Source organism: Lycium ferocissimum, chromosome 7 (genome assembly GCF_029784015.1).
Source record: "Lycium ferocissimum isolate CSIRO_LF1 chromosome 7, AGI_CSIRO_Lferr_CH_V1, whole genome shotgun sequence".
Lineage (NCBI taxonomy): Eukaryota > Viridiplantae > Streptophyta > Magnoliopsida > Solanales > Solanaceae > Lycium > Lycium ferocissimum.
The window spans coordinates 50015766-50034762 of NC_081348.1; the positions used below are offsets into that span (position 1 = coordinate 50015766).

At 34.9% G+C, this 18997-nt stretch overlaps 1 protein-coding gene across 2 annotated transcripts; it reads left to right on the plus strand.

Annotated features, from left to right (window-relative positions):
• Positions 1-5184: 5184 nt before the first annotated feature.
• LOC132065558 (serine/threonine-protein kinase TOUSLED) lies at positions 5185-18900 on the plus strand. Of its 2 annotated transcripts, XM_059458995.1 has the most exons (16): positions 5185-5623; positions 9454-9543; positions 9746-9943; positions 10561-10617; positions 10795-10902; positions 11896-11940; positions 12912-13024; positions 14763-14829; positions 15422-15488; positions 16045-16142; positions 16257-16436; positions 16519-16729; positions 16846-17110; positions 17250-17304; positions 17590-17751; positions 18375-18900. In XM_059458995.1, the coding sequence occupies exons 1-16, from the start codon at positions 5411-5413 to the stop codon at positions 18468-18470; spliced, it is 2025 nt and encodes a 674-aa protein (XP_059314978.1). In that variant the 5' UTR covers positions 5185-5410; the 3' UTR covers positions 18471-18900. The 2 variants fall into 2 exon arrangements, with proteins under 2 accessions (XP_059314978.1, XP_059314979.1); XM_059458996.1 differs by lacking the exon at positions 10561-10617.
• The last annotated feature ends 97 nt before the right edge of the window (positions 18901-18997 follow it).

An 18997-nucleotide genomic window follows, 5' to 3' on the forward strand; every position in this document is an offset into this window, starting at 1 on the left:
GTTAAAAAATTCTAGAAAGGGAAAATGCATAAGAGAGAGGGGACAATGTTTGTTAATTTTCGAAAGTGAAAAAAGGAGGCCAGGCCTTTGAATTTATAGCCAACAGTTGGAGAGCTAACAGGGAGTCCGGAACCAAAATGACCCAAAAAAAGACCAAGTGAACCAAAACACTCCAACAAAAAAAAAAGTTACCAAAGTACCCTTAGCGCAGTAATTTATCGTGCTATTGAATTGAACGTCAACGACTCGGTTTAAGTCCAATAATCTAAGAATTTATCGTTAATGACGTCATTTTAAAAAATTAAAAAAAAATTGTTTGAATAACGCACTAAATTAATGCGTTGTGCAAGTCCCATAAATTTTTATCCAGTAGACTCCAAGTAATTATGATCTTTTAGACTCCAAGTCATTACGAATGAATGACCTTTGTTAAATTTAACTACAATCTAATTTAAACTTCTTATGTTATTATATATAAAATATAGGGATAATAATTTCAGAGACCTCCTTCGAGGGTTAGCTTTAGAATACTGACCTCCCTCGTGGTTTACGATATTACGCTAACCTCCCTTATTATAATTTTTTTGTAATAATTCTTTTAACCTATTTTTCATTAATATAAATGAATTGTAAGTTGACTAATTTAGCCTTATTGACATCCTCCTTTTCAATTATATTTATAAACATCTTTTCTGAAAAAATCTTTAAAATAAAAGACCTAAATCTATTTGCTCGAGAATAATTGTAAACATCATAACAATGCTAGGATATCTTCACTTCTTTAACACTGTCACACTTGGCATGTTTCAATTTTGTTTCCTCAAATCTAAAGTGAAAATATTTAATTGCAGTCTTTTTCTTTTTCTTGTTTTGGGTTTTCGAAAACTGCAAATTTCATATTTTGTTGTTTAAACTTTGCCTCTTTAGAGTCTTAGGGCTTTACGTTCTTAATGATTTATAATTTCAGTGTAATTCTTAGGTTGGTTTCAAGAATTAACACTTGTTGCTGACATTGGTCAGTGCAGTTGCAAGTTTTAATTCAACAGAAATAAGGAAAGAGGTTTTATAAATCTATCCTCTGAATATTATGTAATTTTCATTATTTTCGAGCAAACAAAAGTTAGTCTTTTATTTCAAAAGAATTCTTTAAAAAAGATGTTCATAAATCTAATTAGACAAAAGAGTAATTAATAAGGGCAAAATAGTCAAAATTTTTTTTTTTACATTAATGCAAAATAAGTTAAAAGAAATCAAAAGGGAGATTAGCGTAATATCATAAACCGCGAGGGAGGCCAGTGTTATTAAGCCAAACCTGGAAGACGTCTCTGAAATTATCCCTAAAGTATAACTTATGTACTTATTATTAATAAAAGATTTTCAATTTTTAATATCTTCTTTTTTAATTTGATTGAGTTGTATGAGTGAATAAATGATGACAGTTTTTCTCCCATTAGATTACATAATAGATAACAGTCCTCATTTTTGCACTTCCTTCATAGGTACATACTTTTCATAATTGAGTTGGGGTCTACTGGATAAAAAAATGTATGGGACTTAAGCCAAAACACATTAATTTAGTGCGTTATTCAAACAATTTTGTTTATTTTTAATTTTTTTAAATGACGTCATTAACATAGTAAATTGCTACGTTATTGGACTTAATTGAGACGTTACAGTTAAATCCAATAAGGGTACTTTGATATCCCTTTTTTTCTTGGGGTATTTTGGTCCACTTGCAATGTACGTGTTCCTTAAGAAGGTGTTTGTTTGACATAAATTGTTTGGTCGCAAATTCCAATTCGAAAAAGACCATTGGGTAAATACCACAAATTTTAAATTAAAATTTCGTGCGAAAAGTATTAGAAAAAGGGAAAAATAACGGAAAAGAAAAATAAATTTGGTCAAATATGTCAATCAATCAGTTTTGAAGCCAAATAGAGCCAGAGATGGAGATGGAACAGTTTTCTTTTCTCAACTCTTTAAGAGCCAGAAAAAGTGCTTCTATATATAATAAGCACAAGTATCTCCCTCTTCCTATCCAATAAGGGACAAAGTTCCTTTGTAAAAGGAAACATTTCAAATATTTCATTTACCTCCATGTTTTTTCCCTCTATTTCTCATTCACACCTCAACTAAAAATCCAACAATAATATGTGTATTTCGAAGCTGGAACTTGGGCCCTGCACCTCATAACCTGCTCGAGTTATGTGTATTGACAAGTTGTTTGGGCTCTCTACATCAACAACGTCTGTTAATTTTTATGTTGGAAAAAATGTACAAAATAATCAATTAAGTGTAGACTACAACGTAAATCGTCCCTACTCGTAATATTGAGCACTAATAGTCCATATGTTATTCTAAGTTGGTGAACTTTAACTAGCTAAACAAACATCGCAGTAACTATATGTCCTTTCAAATAAACAACTACTATGAAAAAATAGAGTACAAGAGACTCACAAGTCACATGCATGTTCAAATTCTAGAAAAGAGTACAAATAAACAACTACTATGAAAAAATAGAGTACAAGAGACTCACAAGTCACATGCATGTTCAAATTCTAGAAAAGACTCTGGTTTTGTGTTCTTCATAAAATGAATGTAAATAGATCCCTCGGCTATCCCTTTAAAAATCATTTCCAAAGAGGAGTTAATGGCAAATGCAGGAAACATGAAAGTAATATTTTGCGAGCATTTGATTGAAAAGTAATCGTTGACATGTGTTTTTTTAAATGAAACATTCCACACGAGGAACCATCGATGCACATCGAATCAACTTTCTAGTCTGTTCAGCCCACATGAGTTCATATAGGGGGTGTTATCCGAACCCCTCGAGGAAAAAAACACTTGTTTTACAAGGTTAATTTTTTTTTTTTTTTTTTTTATATATATATTGTAGATATTAACCCCTTGTGCTTCTTCGTATGTTTACTTTTTTATATTTTTAACCCTCGAAAAATTTCCGGCTCCGCATCAAGCCATCATGCTATGCATATAGTTTAACAACTTAGAAAGTTTCTTAAGCTTATTCGACCCAGAATTTTGAATTCATTCTTGACTGGATCAATACAAAACACCAAGATACTCGTGGCAGCTAAGCTAAAAACAAATTATACAATACGTGTGCATGAGGGGGCAATATTGTTGGTATTGGTGGCGGTGGTTGGAGTGAAAAGCACTTGTTTCCGAAACTATAAGGATATCTTTAAGATTAATTGAAACTAAGTGATAACTCAATGACCAAACTAGCGCCCAAAAAGGGAAAATAAACAAGACTATGGAGGTACAATTAGGCAACCGAGTAGCTTTAGAGTGGAGATTCGTCGATTTTATTGTTATTCTATATTCTTCATTTTCTTGAGAAAACGATCTATTGAATGTTGGGATCGAAAAACGAACCTCACACTTATATTAATGTGTTTTTTTCTCAAGTTATACGAAGATACATCGAATCCCTCCTCAACAAACTCATATATGTTAATCTTTAACGATATCCCTTGGGTTTGAACTAAAATTGTATTACTTCTTGGACTAAAAGTGTACACGGTTTTGAAACATATCGACCTATTTATGCTCAAGATTAAAGAATACGAACTATTTTGAGTTATGGCCAAACTTTATACTCATTTATGTAAATATTAAATAATTAACATCCTTTGAGTTTGGACTAAAACTATACTACTTTTTGGACTAAAAGTGTACACATTTTAGTAACATAGTGAATTATTTATGCTCGTGGTTAAAGAATAAGAACGATTTTGAGTTATCACAAAACTTTAGGGACTATTTTGATCTTTTTCTCTACATTATGGAAAGAAACAAACAATCTTTCCTCCACTTTCTTCTACCGTGCATTTATTTTCCTCTCCCTTCCCCTTCTCCTCTTTCCAAACAAGTGTTAAAAAAATATCACTTGTAACACTTTGGCTTCCCCCAAAGTCTTCCCAGAAGCCCTAATTTCTATTTTTAACAATATCCCTTGGGTTTGGACTAAAATTATACAACTTTTTGGACTAAAAGGGTACACGTTTTAGAAACAATAACATACCAATAATCTCACAACGTGGGGTGCAGGGAGGGTAAGATACACGTCGCCCCTACTCTTTGAGGACGTTTTAGAAACGTAGCAGTCTATTTATGCTCGAGGTTAAAGAATCCGAACTATTTTGAGTTATGGCCAACCTTTATACTCATTTATGTCAATCTTTGATAATATCATCTGGGGTTAATTTGGACCTATAAAAGGTAGGAGTAAGTTCTGTATACACACCTTTCCCTGATCCTACTTGTTGGATTACACTGAGTATGTTGTTGTTGGGTTAATTTGGACTAAACTATACTACTTTTTGGACTAAAAGTGGTCACATTTTGAAAACATAATGGACTATTTATGCTCGCGGTTAAAGAATAGGAACGATTTTGAATTATGGCAAAACTTTAGGAGCTATTTTAATCTTTTTTCTCTTTCTCATGTGAAGCAAACATCTTTGTACCCCCTCTATTCATTTGTTTTCCTTTCTTTTCCTCTCCCTTCCCCTTCTCTTTCCAAAAAAACAAGAGTTAAAAAAAATGTCACTTGTAACACCTTGGCTTCCTCTAAAATCTACCCCCTTAAGCCCCAATTCTTGTTTTTTAAAGATATGACCAAATCTAACATCACAAAGGAAAAATAAATTGCTCTTCCCAAAAAGACCCACACTTGAGATTTCAAAAATCTCACACTCAACTCCTCATTTACTACTTCCCTCCCTTTAATTCTTCCCATTTTCCTCAAAGGGAAAAATGAATTTAACCCTAAATCTCTACTGTTCCCATTTCCTTCCTAGAAGTTGTCAAAAGGGTTGAATTCATTTGTTGGATTCTTGATTTTACAACTCTTTTTTAACTAAAAGGGTCTCTCAAAATTGCTTTGAATCATCAGAAAAACAACCAAGTTCACATTTTTATGTTATTATTTGTAGGATTCTTGATTTTACAACTCTTTTTTACTTAAAAGGGTGTCTCAAAATAGATTTGAATCATCAGAAAAACACCCAAGTTCACATTTTTATGTTAGTTTTAGGTTATCAGTTGTGGGATTCTTGATTTTACAACTCTTTTTAACTCAAAGGGTGTCTAAAAATAGCTTTGAATCATCAGGAAAACACCCAAGTTCACATTTTTATGTTGTTTTTAGGTTCCTTGTCAAAAGGGGTTAATTCATTTTTGGGATTCTTGATTTTACAACTCCTTTTGACTTAAAGGGTGTCTCAAAATTACTTTGAATCATCAGAAAAACACCCAAGTTCACATTTTTAATGTTGTTTTTAGGTTCCTTGTCGTTTGGTTCATTCAGATAGTTTCTTGTCTACTTTTTGGTCACTTGTGAATGATCTGATATCTTGTTCTTTTAAGGTGCATTTCAAAACTAAAGATGTCTGATGATATGGTTATTCATTTTGCATCGAATTCGTCGAACCAATCTGACCAGTCTTTGCCTACGAAGATTGCGAAACTCGAGGCAAGAATGGTGGGCAAAGGCTCATCTGTTACATCTCAGGCGAATTCGTGGTCTTCCCCGGCTATGTTTGGTGCTGCTGAGAATGTTGCTGAGCCTGCTGTTTCTAGTGATTCAGATGATGATGATGTGAGTTTGTGAAATTCAGCTTATTCGTTCGTTTAATTAGCTTAGCTAGGGAGAAATGATATTTAAGTTTGTAAAATTCAGCTTATTCTTTCTTTTGATTAGCCTGGCTAGGAAAAAAATGCTATCTAAGTTTGTGAATTTCATCTTATTCGTTCGTTTAATTAGCCTAGCTGGGGAGAAATGCTATTTAAGTTTGTGAAATTCAGCTTATTTTTTCTTTTGATTAGCCTAGCTAGGAAAAAAATGCTATTTAAGTTTGTGAAATTCAGCCTGTTCCTTTCTTTTAATTAGCTTAGCTAGGGAAAAATGCTATTTAAGTTTGTGAAATTCAGCTTGTTCCTTTCTTTTAATTAGTTTAGCTAGGGAAAAATGCTATTTAAGTTTGTGAAATTCAGCTTGTTCTTTCTTTTGATTAGCCTAGCTAGGGAGAAATGCTATTTAAGTTTGTGAAATTCAGCTTATTTTTTCCTTTAATTGGCTTAGCTAGGGAGAAATGTTACTCTTATTGCTGTTTTCTTTCTTTTGAAGTATTAATTACAAAATGGGATTTGCTAAATGCTGCAAAATCTCATAAATGGTGTCCATTCCTGTAATGCTGGTGCATTTGATCTGGTAATTGGTCTGTTCTGATTCTGATAGGTGGGCTGACATGGCATTTCCACGATAATAATGTTTCATTCTGGTTGTTGGAAAAGTTTAGAATTAACTTAATTTGAGCTCTCTGTATATGTGTCTACTTTCTTTACTAGGGGAAAAGGCTACTTTGTATGACCCAGAAATCCACGTGGCGCCAACCCCTAGGATGAACGGCATCCTTTGAAACTCGGGGATAATGGGTCGGCCCCTGTATCTTCTCCAATTAATCATGGGGCTTAGTTTGCATGGCACAGTACTAGAACTTGTGTCCCCTCAACCTTTGCCACTTGAACTAAGCTCGGGGGGCAGGGAGGAATGATATTGTATTGTTGTTTTTTATTTAGAGTAGTAATTACAAATGGGATTTAATAAATGCTGCAAAATCTCATAAATGGCATCCTTCTCTGTAATGCTGGTGCATTGAATTAACTTAATTTGGTGCTCTATCTATATCTGTCCGAGTTAATTACTTTCTCTACTAGGTTTTTGGTCCAGATCCCATGTATAACATCTCGAAAATATTCCGCCATAGTTAGGGCGGTCAAACCAACTTTCGTATGAGCTCCCAGCGGTTCATTTATCTGACCGTAAACTAGGGCCACTTTTGATTCTGCAATATTTTCTCCATTAATCACTCCAGGTTCTTTTAATTCCATGTAAAGATCATTTGGAATAAAACAAAAATACTGGACGCAACGATATTGAAATATTTGGTAAATGAAGCCACAATCTGATAGATATACATCAAAATCTACAATCTACTTAACATAATATAAATATATAATCTAGATAGAAAACGGAGTCTGTCTAAAGAAATGTGTTGAGAAAGGGCAGATGTATAGAACCTTAACGAGATAGTGCTTTTTCAGCTCTCTCAAAATGGAATCTATTGAGCATGGTTATCTGTGCAGCTCTAAAATAGGAAGAGAATAACTGTAGAGAACTAAAAGTCTATTGGCTTTTGTAGAATGAGCACGAGTGGAAGTAATTGACTTGTCGAACGAGTGCAATAGCGCTGTTGCTTCATATGACTGGTGCATCTTGAACCTTTTAATAGCTTGCTAGTTCATTTATAGCTTGTACATGCTTGTATAATCTGATTGTTGGATGGAAATTTGAATGACTAATTTGAGATATAAAAATTGCCAACTTTTGTGAGCTAGTTGTCAAATTGGAAATGGTGACCTATGTTGCACGGACTCTTCAAAATCCTTGCCGCACCCCTATTGACACGACATGGATGAGTGTGGTTATGGGATCCATACTGGATTTGGTCAACTTACCTTGGGTACATTGACCACATTCTATGACCGAAAGGCAAGAAGTATGGATTGATTCGGTATTTGGTTTGATGTTTGGGTTTATGTGTGTGTGTGTGTGTGTGTGTAGATATATATATCAGTCACATAAAGTATGAGAACGCTTTTCCATTACGCCAGTGAATAAAAAAGCAAAAAGCTCTAAGGTCTGTTGGGTCTTTAAGTGCAAAGCGCAAATAAAGTGTGGGTTTTAGTGAAAAATGGCGCAAACGGTGAAAAGATTCAAATATGTATAATTAGTCCAAGACTAATAATAATAAGTATGAATAACAAATATATGGATGAAGAATTTGATTTTTTTACGATAAAGTGAAATATCAATTGTTAAGTGTCGCCTCTTTAGGAGACGTTCATTAGCAAGGAAAAGTATGATTTACAGTCTTGATGACGACACTGACGCGCACGTTAAGGAAGGCGAAGCGCTCAACATGTTTTGGTGTTTATAAAGAATGAAGTTTTATTAGTTTTAGTTAAATAACTTTAGCTAATCGAAATATATATTTTGTATGTTGTAATATAAATTTATTGGCCATATCTAAGCACTCGTATCCGCACTCGGATCCATACCCCTGAATCCTAAGATTTTTGTGATGAATAATCTGACCTCTAGATCCTCACCCATATCGGATGTCCGCACTGGCGCACGAGCAACATAGATGGTGACAACTGATGGATCTGGAACAAAATCACCCGCATTGAAATTTTGTATTCATGTTTGAAGAATTCTATTTTTAATGACCGATTAATCCATCTGACACCAACCCGTAGGACCAAGTGCATCATTTGAAACTTGGGTATAATGGGCCTGCCCCTCTACCCTTCCCCACTTAAATACTCTGCTTAATTTGGATAACGCAATGCTCGAACTTGTGTCCTCAACCGTTTCCACTTGAACTAAGCCCTAACCTCGTTCTTCACATGGTTCTTTCTATGCATTTGAAAAGTATGGCCGAATAACTAAATTTTTCAATGTATACTAAATACCTTTCTATGTATTTTGTCTATCGGTTACTTATGCACGCACTATTTCCATCTCGTCTCTTTTAATACAAGCTAAATTTATGCTGGAAAATTCTACAACTCATTAATAGTGAATGCTAATCTTCTTTCATAACTACTTTGCTTTCCTGCACTCGAGCCGAGGGTCTTCTGGAAACAACCTCTCTATCTCTACGAGGTAGTAGTAAGGTCTGCGCACACTCTACCCTCCCCAGACCCCACTTGTGGGATTACACTGGGTATGTTGTTGTTGTAATTGCCTGGATTTATTTTTTTTAATGACAAGGGAACCCGCAGCCACTACCCTTTGGGTGCGCACAGGGTAAACCCCGCTCTTGTGCAATAGCCCGCAAACCACAGAGGAGAGTTAACCCGCACTAGGCAAGCTCCATGCGTCGAGCTTGACCCAGAAGACAAATCCCCTGCTGTCGTATTGCCTGGAATTATCTCCAACAAAATAATTTATCCGATGCCATTAATGGGAAAAAGTCTTCCTTTAAAAGCTTTCGTATCTTGTAGGATTCAAACTTTAACCAGTCCACATCTAATAAAATTTCTTCCTTCCAAAATCCGATCTGATAAATCTGAACAGAAAAAATCCTTTTGAGTTGTCAGAACCTATTAGTTTGTGACCTCAGCATTCTAAAACAAACAAACGTCAGATAGATTATGGAAGTGCATTGCATGAGTTTTTTTACTTAGAAATGGGAAATCTGGATCCGAATTTCTGCGATCTTGGAATGAATCTGAGATTTACTTTAATAAGCTCGATTTTGCTGTGGTAGAATAACAAATATTCCTGGATCTCCAATTTTTAGCTCTTAAACTATAACTTTTCTTTCTCGTCACTGACATTTCTCCATTCCCCCTTACCAGAATGGAGTCGAATTTCTCATACAAGCAAACACTCAGAAGCGGCGCAAACTTGAAGAAGACAACAGCTCAAATTCCTTTGAACATGTGGAGGTATATTTTATATGTGTTTGCTATGTTTTGTAAATAACTTCTTGTTCTTCTTGGTCAGTCCCTTTAGGTGTGAGCCCTTCTAGTTTCTGAGATACTCTCTTTTACAACTATTCATTTTCTATCAATTTTATCTTAGGGTGTTTTTTCGACTTACCCTTCTGGAAGAATGTATATGCTAACACTGAAGGAAATACTTTTGTAGACAGCAGCTGACACAGTGAAAAAGAATGTAGAAAATACAGAAACAAGCAAAGTGGGTTCAGATGTGAATAGACGAAAACAAAGCCGCAGTAGGGGACAAACTAATTCTGGTAGAGGGCGTGGTTCCCGAGTTAGTGATCAGACCAGGTTACAAGCAGTGCCTGTGTCAAATGGTCAGTTCGAGAACTCTTACAAAAAGGTTAGTTTTTTCCTGGCATGATTTAATGTTGTCCAAAAACGAAAAATGGAGAGTTAACAAACAAGACAAAAGAGGCTCCTGCTTTATTAATGTCAATTCTGAAATATTTAAGCTAAATATTACGTAACGCATATTAGAGATAGGGCTGATATTTCTACGGTTCATTTCTTTATTCTACCTTTACAATGGTAAAAATCTGGATTCATGCTGTTAGTTCTACATTCTATATGGTGAAATTAATTTATTTTTCATTGTTGTAACGTGTTTGCTATTTTCTTGTGTCTTCCTTTATACACTCCCTTGATTACCTTTTAATATAATTTTGCTAAACCTTAACCCTGCCGCCTCCAAAACAAAAGTATGGGCAACTTCCCCCTGTTCTATTCTGGTTGTTCTTAGGTTTTTAATCCCTTGTATCTCCAAGGTGTTTTCCAATATATAATGGCAAGTCCCAGGTGTATTCTTGTTTATGGTTTGCAATGCAAACACCTTGGTAACACATTCTTCCACCAAATGTGGACCAAAATTATCCTGAATTTCAGGCAAAGGTTACTCTAGATGATTTATCCCAGTTGTTTGTCAGTGGATTAACACGTTATCATTTTTGCTTGTTTTAGTTGCAAGATGGTTTGCCTAAAGAGCAACTTGGGCATGATGGACAGGCTGTACTAGAAGTATGACTTTTGTTACAGCTTTCAGAATTCTTCCATTCCTTTTTTACTGTCAAAAGTGCATTCTGAAATTTATGCCATAAAATGTGTCGCAACTCATCAATTTTTATGGAGTCACTGTTTGCTACTATTTTATAACCTCTAATTTATCAAAATGATGTGGAATGTCCTTGACATTAGGAGGAGATCACTTCATTACGGGCAAAAATTGTGTCTTTGGAGGAAGAGCTTAAGAAATTCCGTCAAGAGGCCTCAGATTATCAACATCAGTGTCAACAGCTGGAAAAGGTACAATTCTTGTTGGTTACCGGCATTACTGGAAATAATCCCGATACTGATTGATGTATTTACAGTTTGGTGTTTGTCATTATTGTTTCCGTATTGTATTAACAGCATCAGTTATAAAGTAATTCCTGTATTATTTTATACCAAATTCAGTATCGAATCACAATATATGTATTAGTAATAATACATGTACAAGGACACATAAATGCGTAAAATTTGCTATATCTGTTTAGTTAACTATCTTTTGTTATCACGCGCATGTTTTCAATAATGTTTAATAGTGTTGATTTTAAAGTTATAACAAGGTCCTTGAAATAAATAAAAAAAAATAATTATGTTTGATAGAGGAACGTGAAATTTATTACTCCCTCTGGTCCACCTTTCTCTCTCCTTAACATTAATTAAGAAGTAATGGAAGACTTTTTAGAAATTTGTTCAGATCATTTATTAGACGAGTAAATTTGGAAATAAGAAATACCTTGGTTTTTCTGAAAAAAATCACTTATTTCGGACCAAATCTGTAAGGCTAGAAAATCACTTATATGTGGACCGGGGAGAGTAGCAATATGTCTCATAGTATACCTCATTTTAAACTCTTAAAATTGTTCATTATTTGAGATAGAGAAAAACTTACTAGTATAAATTTTTTTGATTTCTAATCCTATATGCTAATTATAAGTAATCACATATGATTATAAACTGAATATGAAATTGGATAAAGCAATGTAATAGGTGCAGAGTATTATTAGAAACAAATGTTTATCCAATTTAAAACCAAACAAAAGTTCTAGATTATATGTACACACTTTAAACTACTAAGTTAAACTCTAATAACAAATGCAAGTAATTCAGAAATTATTATTCATTGAACTACAATTCCTAAACTATAATCTGTATATAACTTGTCTGTGAACCAAACAACACATTAGTTGATTTTGGTTTCAATAAAATTTTCCATTACAACTGACTAATCAGCATTGCACACTGATTATACAGGAACTGAAGGATATTAAAGATCACGAGCAGCAGACAAAGCCAAAGGTGTGCTTCATCTGTTGCTTTTACTTCTTTTCATCGGTCAAGTTCTGTTTCTGCTGTAGAAATCATTCGTACTGTTTGTGCAAGAAATTATTTAGTTTGTGAGGTTACCTTTGTGCACCACAGGACCACAGAATTTATTGTGGCACTAATTAGCTACATCTGTGTGCTTGTTGCCAAATCAAATTTATGCCGGTTCTAATTTGTACTATATTTGCTTAAGTTATATTTCTTTCGAGTTATCATCATATGTCCGAATCTGAATATTCTATTGAAGAATGTATCTGTTCATATGATTTACCTGATGGAGGAAACCTACAGAGTTGGTGTATTCAGCTTGACCACTTCAGTAGAACAGATAGTAATTTAAACTAAAAACCAGAGTTTTCTACCTTGTGTACAATTATGGAATATCGAATAGCCTGTACTGCCGTAGTTCTTTGCATATATCTGGTATGTATGTCTTGTATGTGTACACACGCTCAATTTGTGCACGCCCCATAACTATTTCGTTTTCCTAGCAAAATATCATTGTCAAACTTGGCTTTGTTGAATCTAAAAATGCTTGTTTTTGCTTGTCCATTTGTGGACATATTTACTATCTCATGCAAGTTGTGCTAACATCACTATATAGCTTTCCTATCAATATATTGCTGTCAAATTCTGCTTTGTTAAACCTACAAATCTTCCTCTTAGATTGTCCCATTGTGTCTGCAATAATCTCGTGTCAAACAAGCAGTTAAAAATACCCATTTGAAGAAAAATGGTCGACGTATTCCTGTTTATTGGTATTCCCTCATGGCAGTGGTTCATATATATGTTTTTATCTGCAGAGAACGAATCCCATTGTGTCTGCAATAATCTCGTGTCAAACAAGCAGTTAAAAATACCCATTTAAAGAAAAATGGTCGATGTATTCCTGTTTATTGGTATTCCCTCATGGCAGTGGTTCATATATTTGTTTTTATCTGCAGAGAACGAAAATAATATCCGAATTGTTGATATCTGTTTCAAAAGCTGAGAGACAAGAGGCGCGGATGAAAGTGCGCCAGGAATCTTTGAGACTGGGCAATGTGGGAGTAATCAGGTACATCATTCTTATCAAGGTGTTATTTAGAGCGAGTCCTTTGCTGCTTGGTCTAGTATACAAATTAAGTTCAATGAAAAGGAGCATTACAAGTGTGAGAAGTGAGACAAGGTGCAAGGAGTTCCGATAATTGTGTGCTTACACTGACGATCTCTCTTAAGCCAGTATTTGTTTGACTTAGTTATGGATAAGCTAAATACTGTACATATAGTCAGCCCCAATTAGCTTGGAACTGAGGTTTTATTGTTTTCCTTGTAACAATAGTATGGTGATGAGTTCCATGGTGCATATTATTTTCATATAGCATTGTGTAGTTGGCGGAACAAGAGAATGAACTCTAGATAGGTGAGGTTTTAGGATAAGTAGAAGTAAGACAAAATATATGCATTGAGTTTAGCTTTAATAAAGAGAACTAATGGTTTAGTGAAATTTGACGGGATTGTGATGTCTAAATGCAAAAGATCTAGATGCCTAAGCTTAGTCTTGCAGTAGAATGGCATAATAGATGAAAATGTACTAGATAGAAGCAAAAGAGGATGACTACTTATCAAAAGATAAAAAAGGGAATCAAAATAACATGCCTGAAATAGAAATGTAACTACCTGAGGGATATCCAAAAGGGAGTAAATTTGGGCATCTAAGGTCCCACATAGATGGAAGTGTAAAAATGTGAATTTTAAATTGGATGTACAGGATTTGAGGAATAACGGTGTAGTGAAATTTGACGGGATTGTGATGTCTAAACGCAAAAAGTTTAGATGCCTAAGGCCAGTCTTCCAAGAAAATAACATAATAGATGCAAATGTACTAGATAGAAACAAATAGGATAATTACTTATATCAAAAGAAAAAAAGGGAATCAAACCAACATGGCTGAAAGCCTGAAATAGAGGTGTGCTACAGGAGTGATATCCAAAAGGGAGTAAATGTTGGGCATCTATGGTTCAACATAGATGAAATTATAAATGTGAATGTTAAGATGGATGTACAAGATTGGACAAAATGAGAATGATCCCATCTATTGGTAGTTGCACGTATTGAGGTTAAACGAGAGGAAGTCTCCTTTGCCCATATCTTACATAAACTTGTATATTCGTCAGTCCTTAGGTGCAACACTATAATGATTGAAGGTATCATAAAATGACGAGACAAACCTAAAATCACCTAGACGGAAGTTTCCTCAGGAACACCTACTATCTCTCAGATGCCAACATGCTAAAATATAGAATATAATGAAAGCAAAAGATCCATATGGTTAATGACAACTTATTTTGGAGTAAGGTTTAGTTGTTATTGTGCATTTATGCTTACATTAGGTGTGGCGTTTACAAGTACTTTCTGTTTTAGTTAGAGACTTGTAAGTCCGTGTAGGGATAAGTGTGAGAGTTAGAGAACCTGTAGTTTTAGAAAACTCTTGAAATGTCTTAAAGTACAAATTTTCTAGTACTGAGAATGAAATGGATCTGAATAGAGCAAAATGGATACAAAGTTCATATACTCGATATCAACTATTGAGTGTAGTTAATTGATTGATTGTTGTCATTTTGCTGGTGATAACTATGTAATAAGTGTTAGGGGACTTCCCATTTGTTAATAAAATACTTACCTTTGCAACTCCAGATTATCAGTAGGCTGTATGCCCATCCTCTATCAATTTATTTTCTGCGTTATCAAATATCATATTTTGAATCTCCATTTTTGTGACTGCTAATTCTTTTCTGTTCTTTGGTTAATTGCAGAGCTGGAACCATTATATCTGAGGCCTGGGAAGATGGGCAAGCACTAAAGGACCTCAATGCTCAACTTGTACGTTCCATATTTTGGTGGTCTGGCAAGAGAGTGCTTGTTTTGCAATTTCATTATATGGATATATATTAAAATATCTGTACTGATGACTAACATAGTCACTGCCTGTCCGTTTAGCTTATACAGTACAATAGTTCAGCTTATGTCCTAACAACATTTCCCCCCACAAAAGAAGAGATTTTAATTAGGAAAAAATAGTATATTGAGAATCTGTGTTGAGTAAAGAATTCAAATAATAGTTTATATATGATGAAGGGCTATAGTTGACCGAAAATCATGCCACTAATAAGTAAGACGAAGTGGTACTAGTTTGTTTTGCTTGGATCCTTGGACACGCAAGAGTTGTTAGTCAAGGAAAGAGGTCATTTTACGGATAAAAAAGGAAAGCAGGCCAAGTACCTTTGGAAATTTACCAGTCTATAACTTCTGTTAGATTATTTGCCAGCTGAACGCACTGATAAACTCAATACGCTGATCCTATGTACTATTTATTTCTTGTGTCTCATATAAGTTACACTGCTAAATATTGCTTATCGTATACCTAGATCCAATAGGTGTTACTACTAATGGATCTTTTTTTTTTTTTTTCCAGAGGAACTTATTAGAAACAAAAGAAGCTATTGAGCGGCAGCGTAAATTGCTGAAGAAACGACAACCAGGTGAACTTTTCCCTTTGAATCATATGTACTTTCTCGTGTTTCCTTCTCTTGGATAGAAATGGTGTTAATTTGGTGAAAGAATGGGATTTCGTCCCGAAAATGTCGAGAACCTGTTTGCTTTTTAGTAATGGCACAAGATCTCTAAAACTTCTTTTACGATATTTCTGGAGTCTGGACTTGAAGCTGCTTTGCCTTAAATCGTTGCATGACATTCCAAAGCTCTAACTCATGTTGGGTGATATTCAAGTTCACCATCGTCTTACCGGCTGGCATTAGAATTAAGCACACCTTATTTAATTATTTTCGTCTCTTGCTTGAGTGTGGTTTTAGCAACATTCGGTGGAGGTCCTGTCTTATTATATTTGCCCATGTCTTATCAGCTTGGAAGTAATGTGTGATAAAATGGCTTCCACATTGGGCTTCTTGTTCATGACAGTTTGTCATTATTTCAACAGGAATAGCTGTTCATTTGATTTTTCAATTTCTTTGATTGCCTAAACTATGTTTCTTGAAATATAAAAGGTTACTAGCAATAATATTTACCCTACCATTGCAGATAAAAGTGATGCAGGAGATGCGGAGGGAGGTTTGCAGGAAGAAGACTCTCTCATTCAGGATGAAATCTACAAATCTCGTTTAGCTAGCATCAAACGAGTAATTGTTCTCTTCCTTTCTGAATATTTATTCGCATGCCAATTCTGTTATTTATGGTACTTGTTGCTAAAATGTGTTTCATGCTTCACTCCATCACAATTTCTTTTACACTAGGAGGAAGATATGATAATGCGTGAGAGAGACCGGTATGAACTAGAGAAAGGAAGGCTGATTCGTGAAATGAAACGCATTCGTGACGAAGATGGTTCTCGTTTTAACAATTTTCAGATTTTGAACCACCGATATGCCCTCTTAAATCTTCTTGGAAAAGGAGGATTTAGTGAGGTGTATAAGGTAAATATATTTTCATTCACCAAATGGCAATGTGGACCTCTCTTATGTATTAAATATATTGAGACAAGCAAAATTCTGGCAGGCTTTTGACTTGGTAGATCATAGATATGTTGCATGTAAGCTACATGGACTAAATGCTCAGTGGAGCGAAGAGAAGAAGCAAAGTTATATACGACATGCAATCAGGGAGTACAACATCCACAAGACTTTAGTGCACCATCACATTGTGCGGCTTTGGGACATTTTTGAGATAGACCAAAACACATTTTGCACTATATTGGAGTACTGTAGTGGTGTGTTTACTCCCTTTATTGCATAATCAATATAGTACAATTACTATTATGCTCATTGCAATGAGGTATTTTAGGATTCACTCTCTCATATTGGTCATAAAAAAAATTTCATGTAGGGAAGGACCTTGATGCAGTTCTCAAAGCAACACCCGTGTTGCCAGAAAGAGAGGCAAGAATCATCATTGTGCAGATTTTTCAAGGCCTTGTTTACTTGAATAAAAAGTCACAGAGGATCATCCATTATGATTTGAAGCCAGGGAATGTTTTATTTGATGAGCTTGGTGTTGCTAAGGTCACTGATTTTGGTCTAAGCAAGATAGTGGAGGATGATGTTGGATCCCAAGGCATGGAGCTCACATCCCAGGGAGCTGGAACGTACTGGTGAGTGGTAGATTTATGTCACACTTCACGTTATGTTTTTCGGGAGGTGGCATTCTGAACTTACTTTTGCTGTCTTCTCTTGCCTTCATAAACTATTACTGAGGTCCACTATTTCTGGTTGTACGTATTATTTCTTCAGGTATCTACCTCCTGAATGCTTTGAGCTAAACAAGACACCTCTTATATCCTCAAAGGTGAGTGCTCCTGCTTTGCTTTCACTTGTTGATAAAAGTTAAATAAGTACCGCGAAAGGAGTCCCAAGAATTTCTTTAGTCATTTTTTCTAAAGATCTTGGACTTAATGCAGCGTCTGCATCTTGATTGATGCTTATCTTTTCCTAAAAGTCCATGATGAATGAACAGTTATTTGTTTACTCTCTCTTTCCTGCTCCCAAAAAAAAAAAAAAAAAAAAAAAAAGAGAATGAATCAACAATTATTTGTTTATGAACTAAAATTGTAACTTCTATTTATGTAACTAGGTTGATGTCTGGTCAGCTGGTATTTTGCTGTACCAAATGCTGTTTGGTAAGCGGCCTTTTGGGCATGACCAGTCACAAGAGAGAATATTAAGGGAGGACACAATTATTAAAGCAAGAAAGGTTGAATTCCCTACAAGACCAGCTGTATCTAATGAGGCGAAGGTGAGTTTTTCCTATCCATATCTGATTACATTTCTGATGAATGGTCCCTATTTTACTTTTCTTTTTGAGAGCGTTATCAAGAGAAAACGATGGCCCTCAAACTCCGAATGTCATCGTTACTAATGTGCAGTAGATATTGTGTACCCAATTTAAGATAAAGGAATCAACGACCAATAGTTTGCCTTCTCGTTAGGGTCATCTGATGCCTCAAGTGTGGTTAACGTTGGGACACAGTTATATTAATCTTTTACTGATACATAATAATATGGCTTCAGTTCAAGTCGACTACATGGACTGCATGCTTTATCTCAATCCATATCGACTACTATATTGCCAGCATGGCAGTAGTCCAAACATACAAATAACAAAAACCTCTACAACATATCAAGATTTGGAATCAGGATGATGGAACTTATCTCTAGTATCACATATGACTACTGAAGGCCACAGCACTCCACATACTAGCTGGTTGATGTAATAAAATTCTATTAAGCAATGCAGAAAAAAAGTTACATTCCAACAGAATTTACTCTGATCAATTAGGATTGTGTTTTATTTCTTCCTGCCACTTATTCGTAGATCACTTGTTATGTTAATTCTCTCTTTTCTATTGGTTTTGGCAGGAGTTTATTCGTCGTTGTTTAACATATAATCAAGCAGACAGGCCAGATGTTTTAACTATCGCCCAAGACCCTTACTTGACATACACAAAGAAATGATAGGAAGTTGTAATCACCACAACTTGGGCAGTGGGTTGTACCTCTTGTCTATGAAAATGGTTGCTCGCCTAATGTTGGGACAAGGAGTGGTGCTTGTGGAATTTTGTACAGTTGTAAAGCGTGTAATCTTTTGTCCCTGTAACTTCATCTTTTCTGCCCCCAATTTTCCATTTTACCTTGTTCTCTTCCTGGAAGCTCTTTTGCGCCATGGTTATTTCATGTTTTTGAAATTCAATGAGTGTATCGATGAATATCCATGGCGAATTAGGAAATGGATTGTTCAAATTCTACCTGTATGTTGGTAGAGGTTATATATGTACTTTGCTTGAACAAAAAAGCATGCAAGAGAAGTGGCATGATGAAAAGATTTCATCACCTAATGTTTGTTCTTCAATCTTAACAAGTTTATAACTTCTGTTTACTAAGACAAGCTGTGTATTTGGTTTTTGAACAGCCTTACTGTATTTGTTTATATGCTTTCTCTAATTATGGAACTATATTGTACTCCCTTCCTTCATTTTTACTTG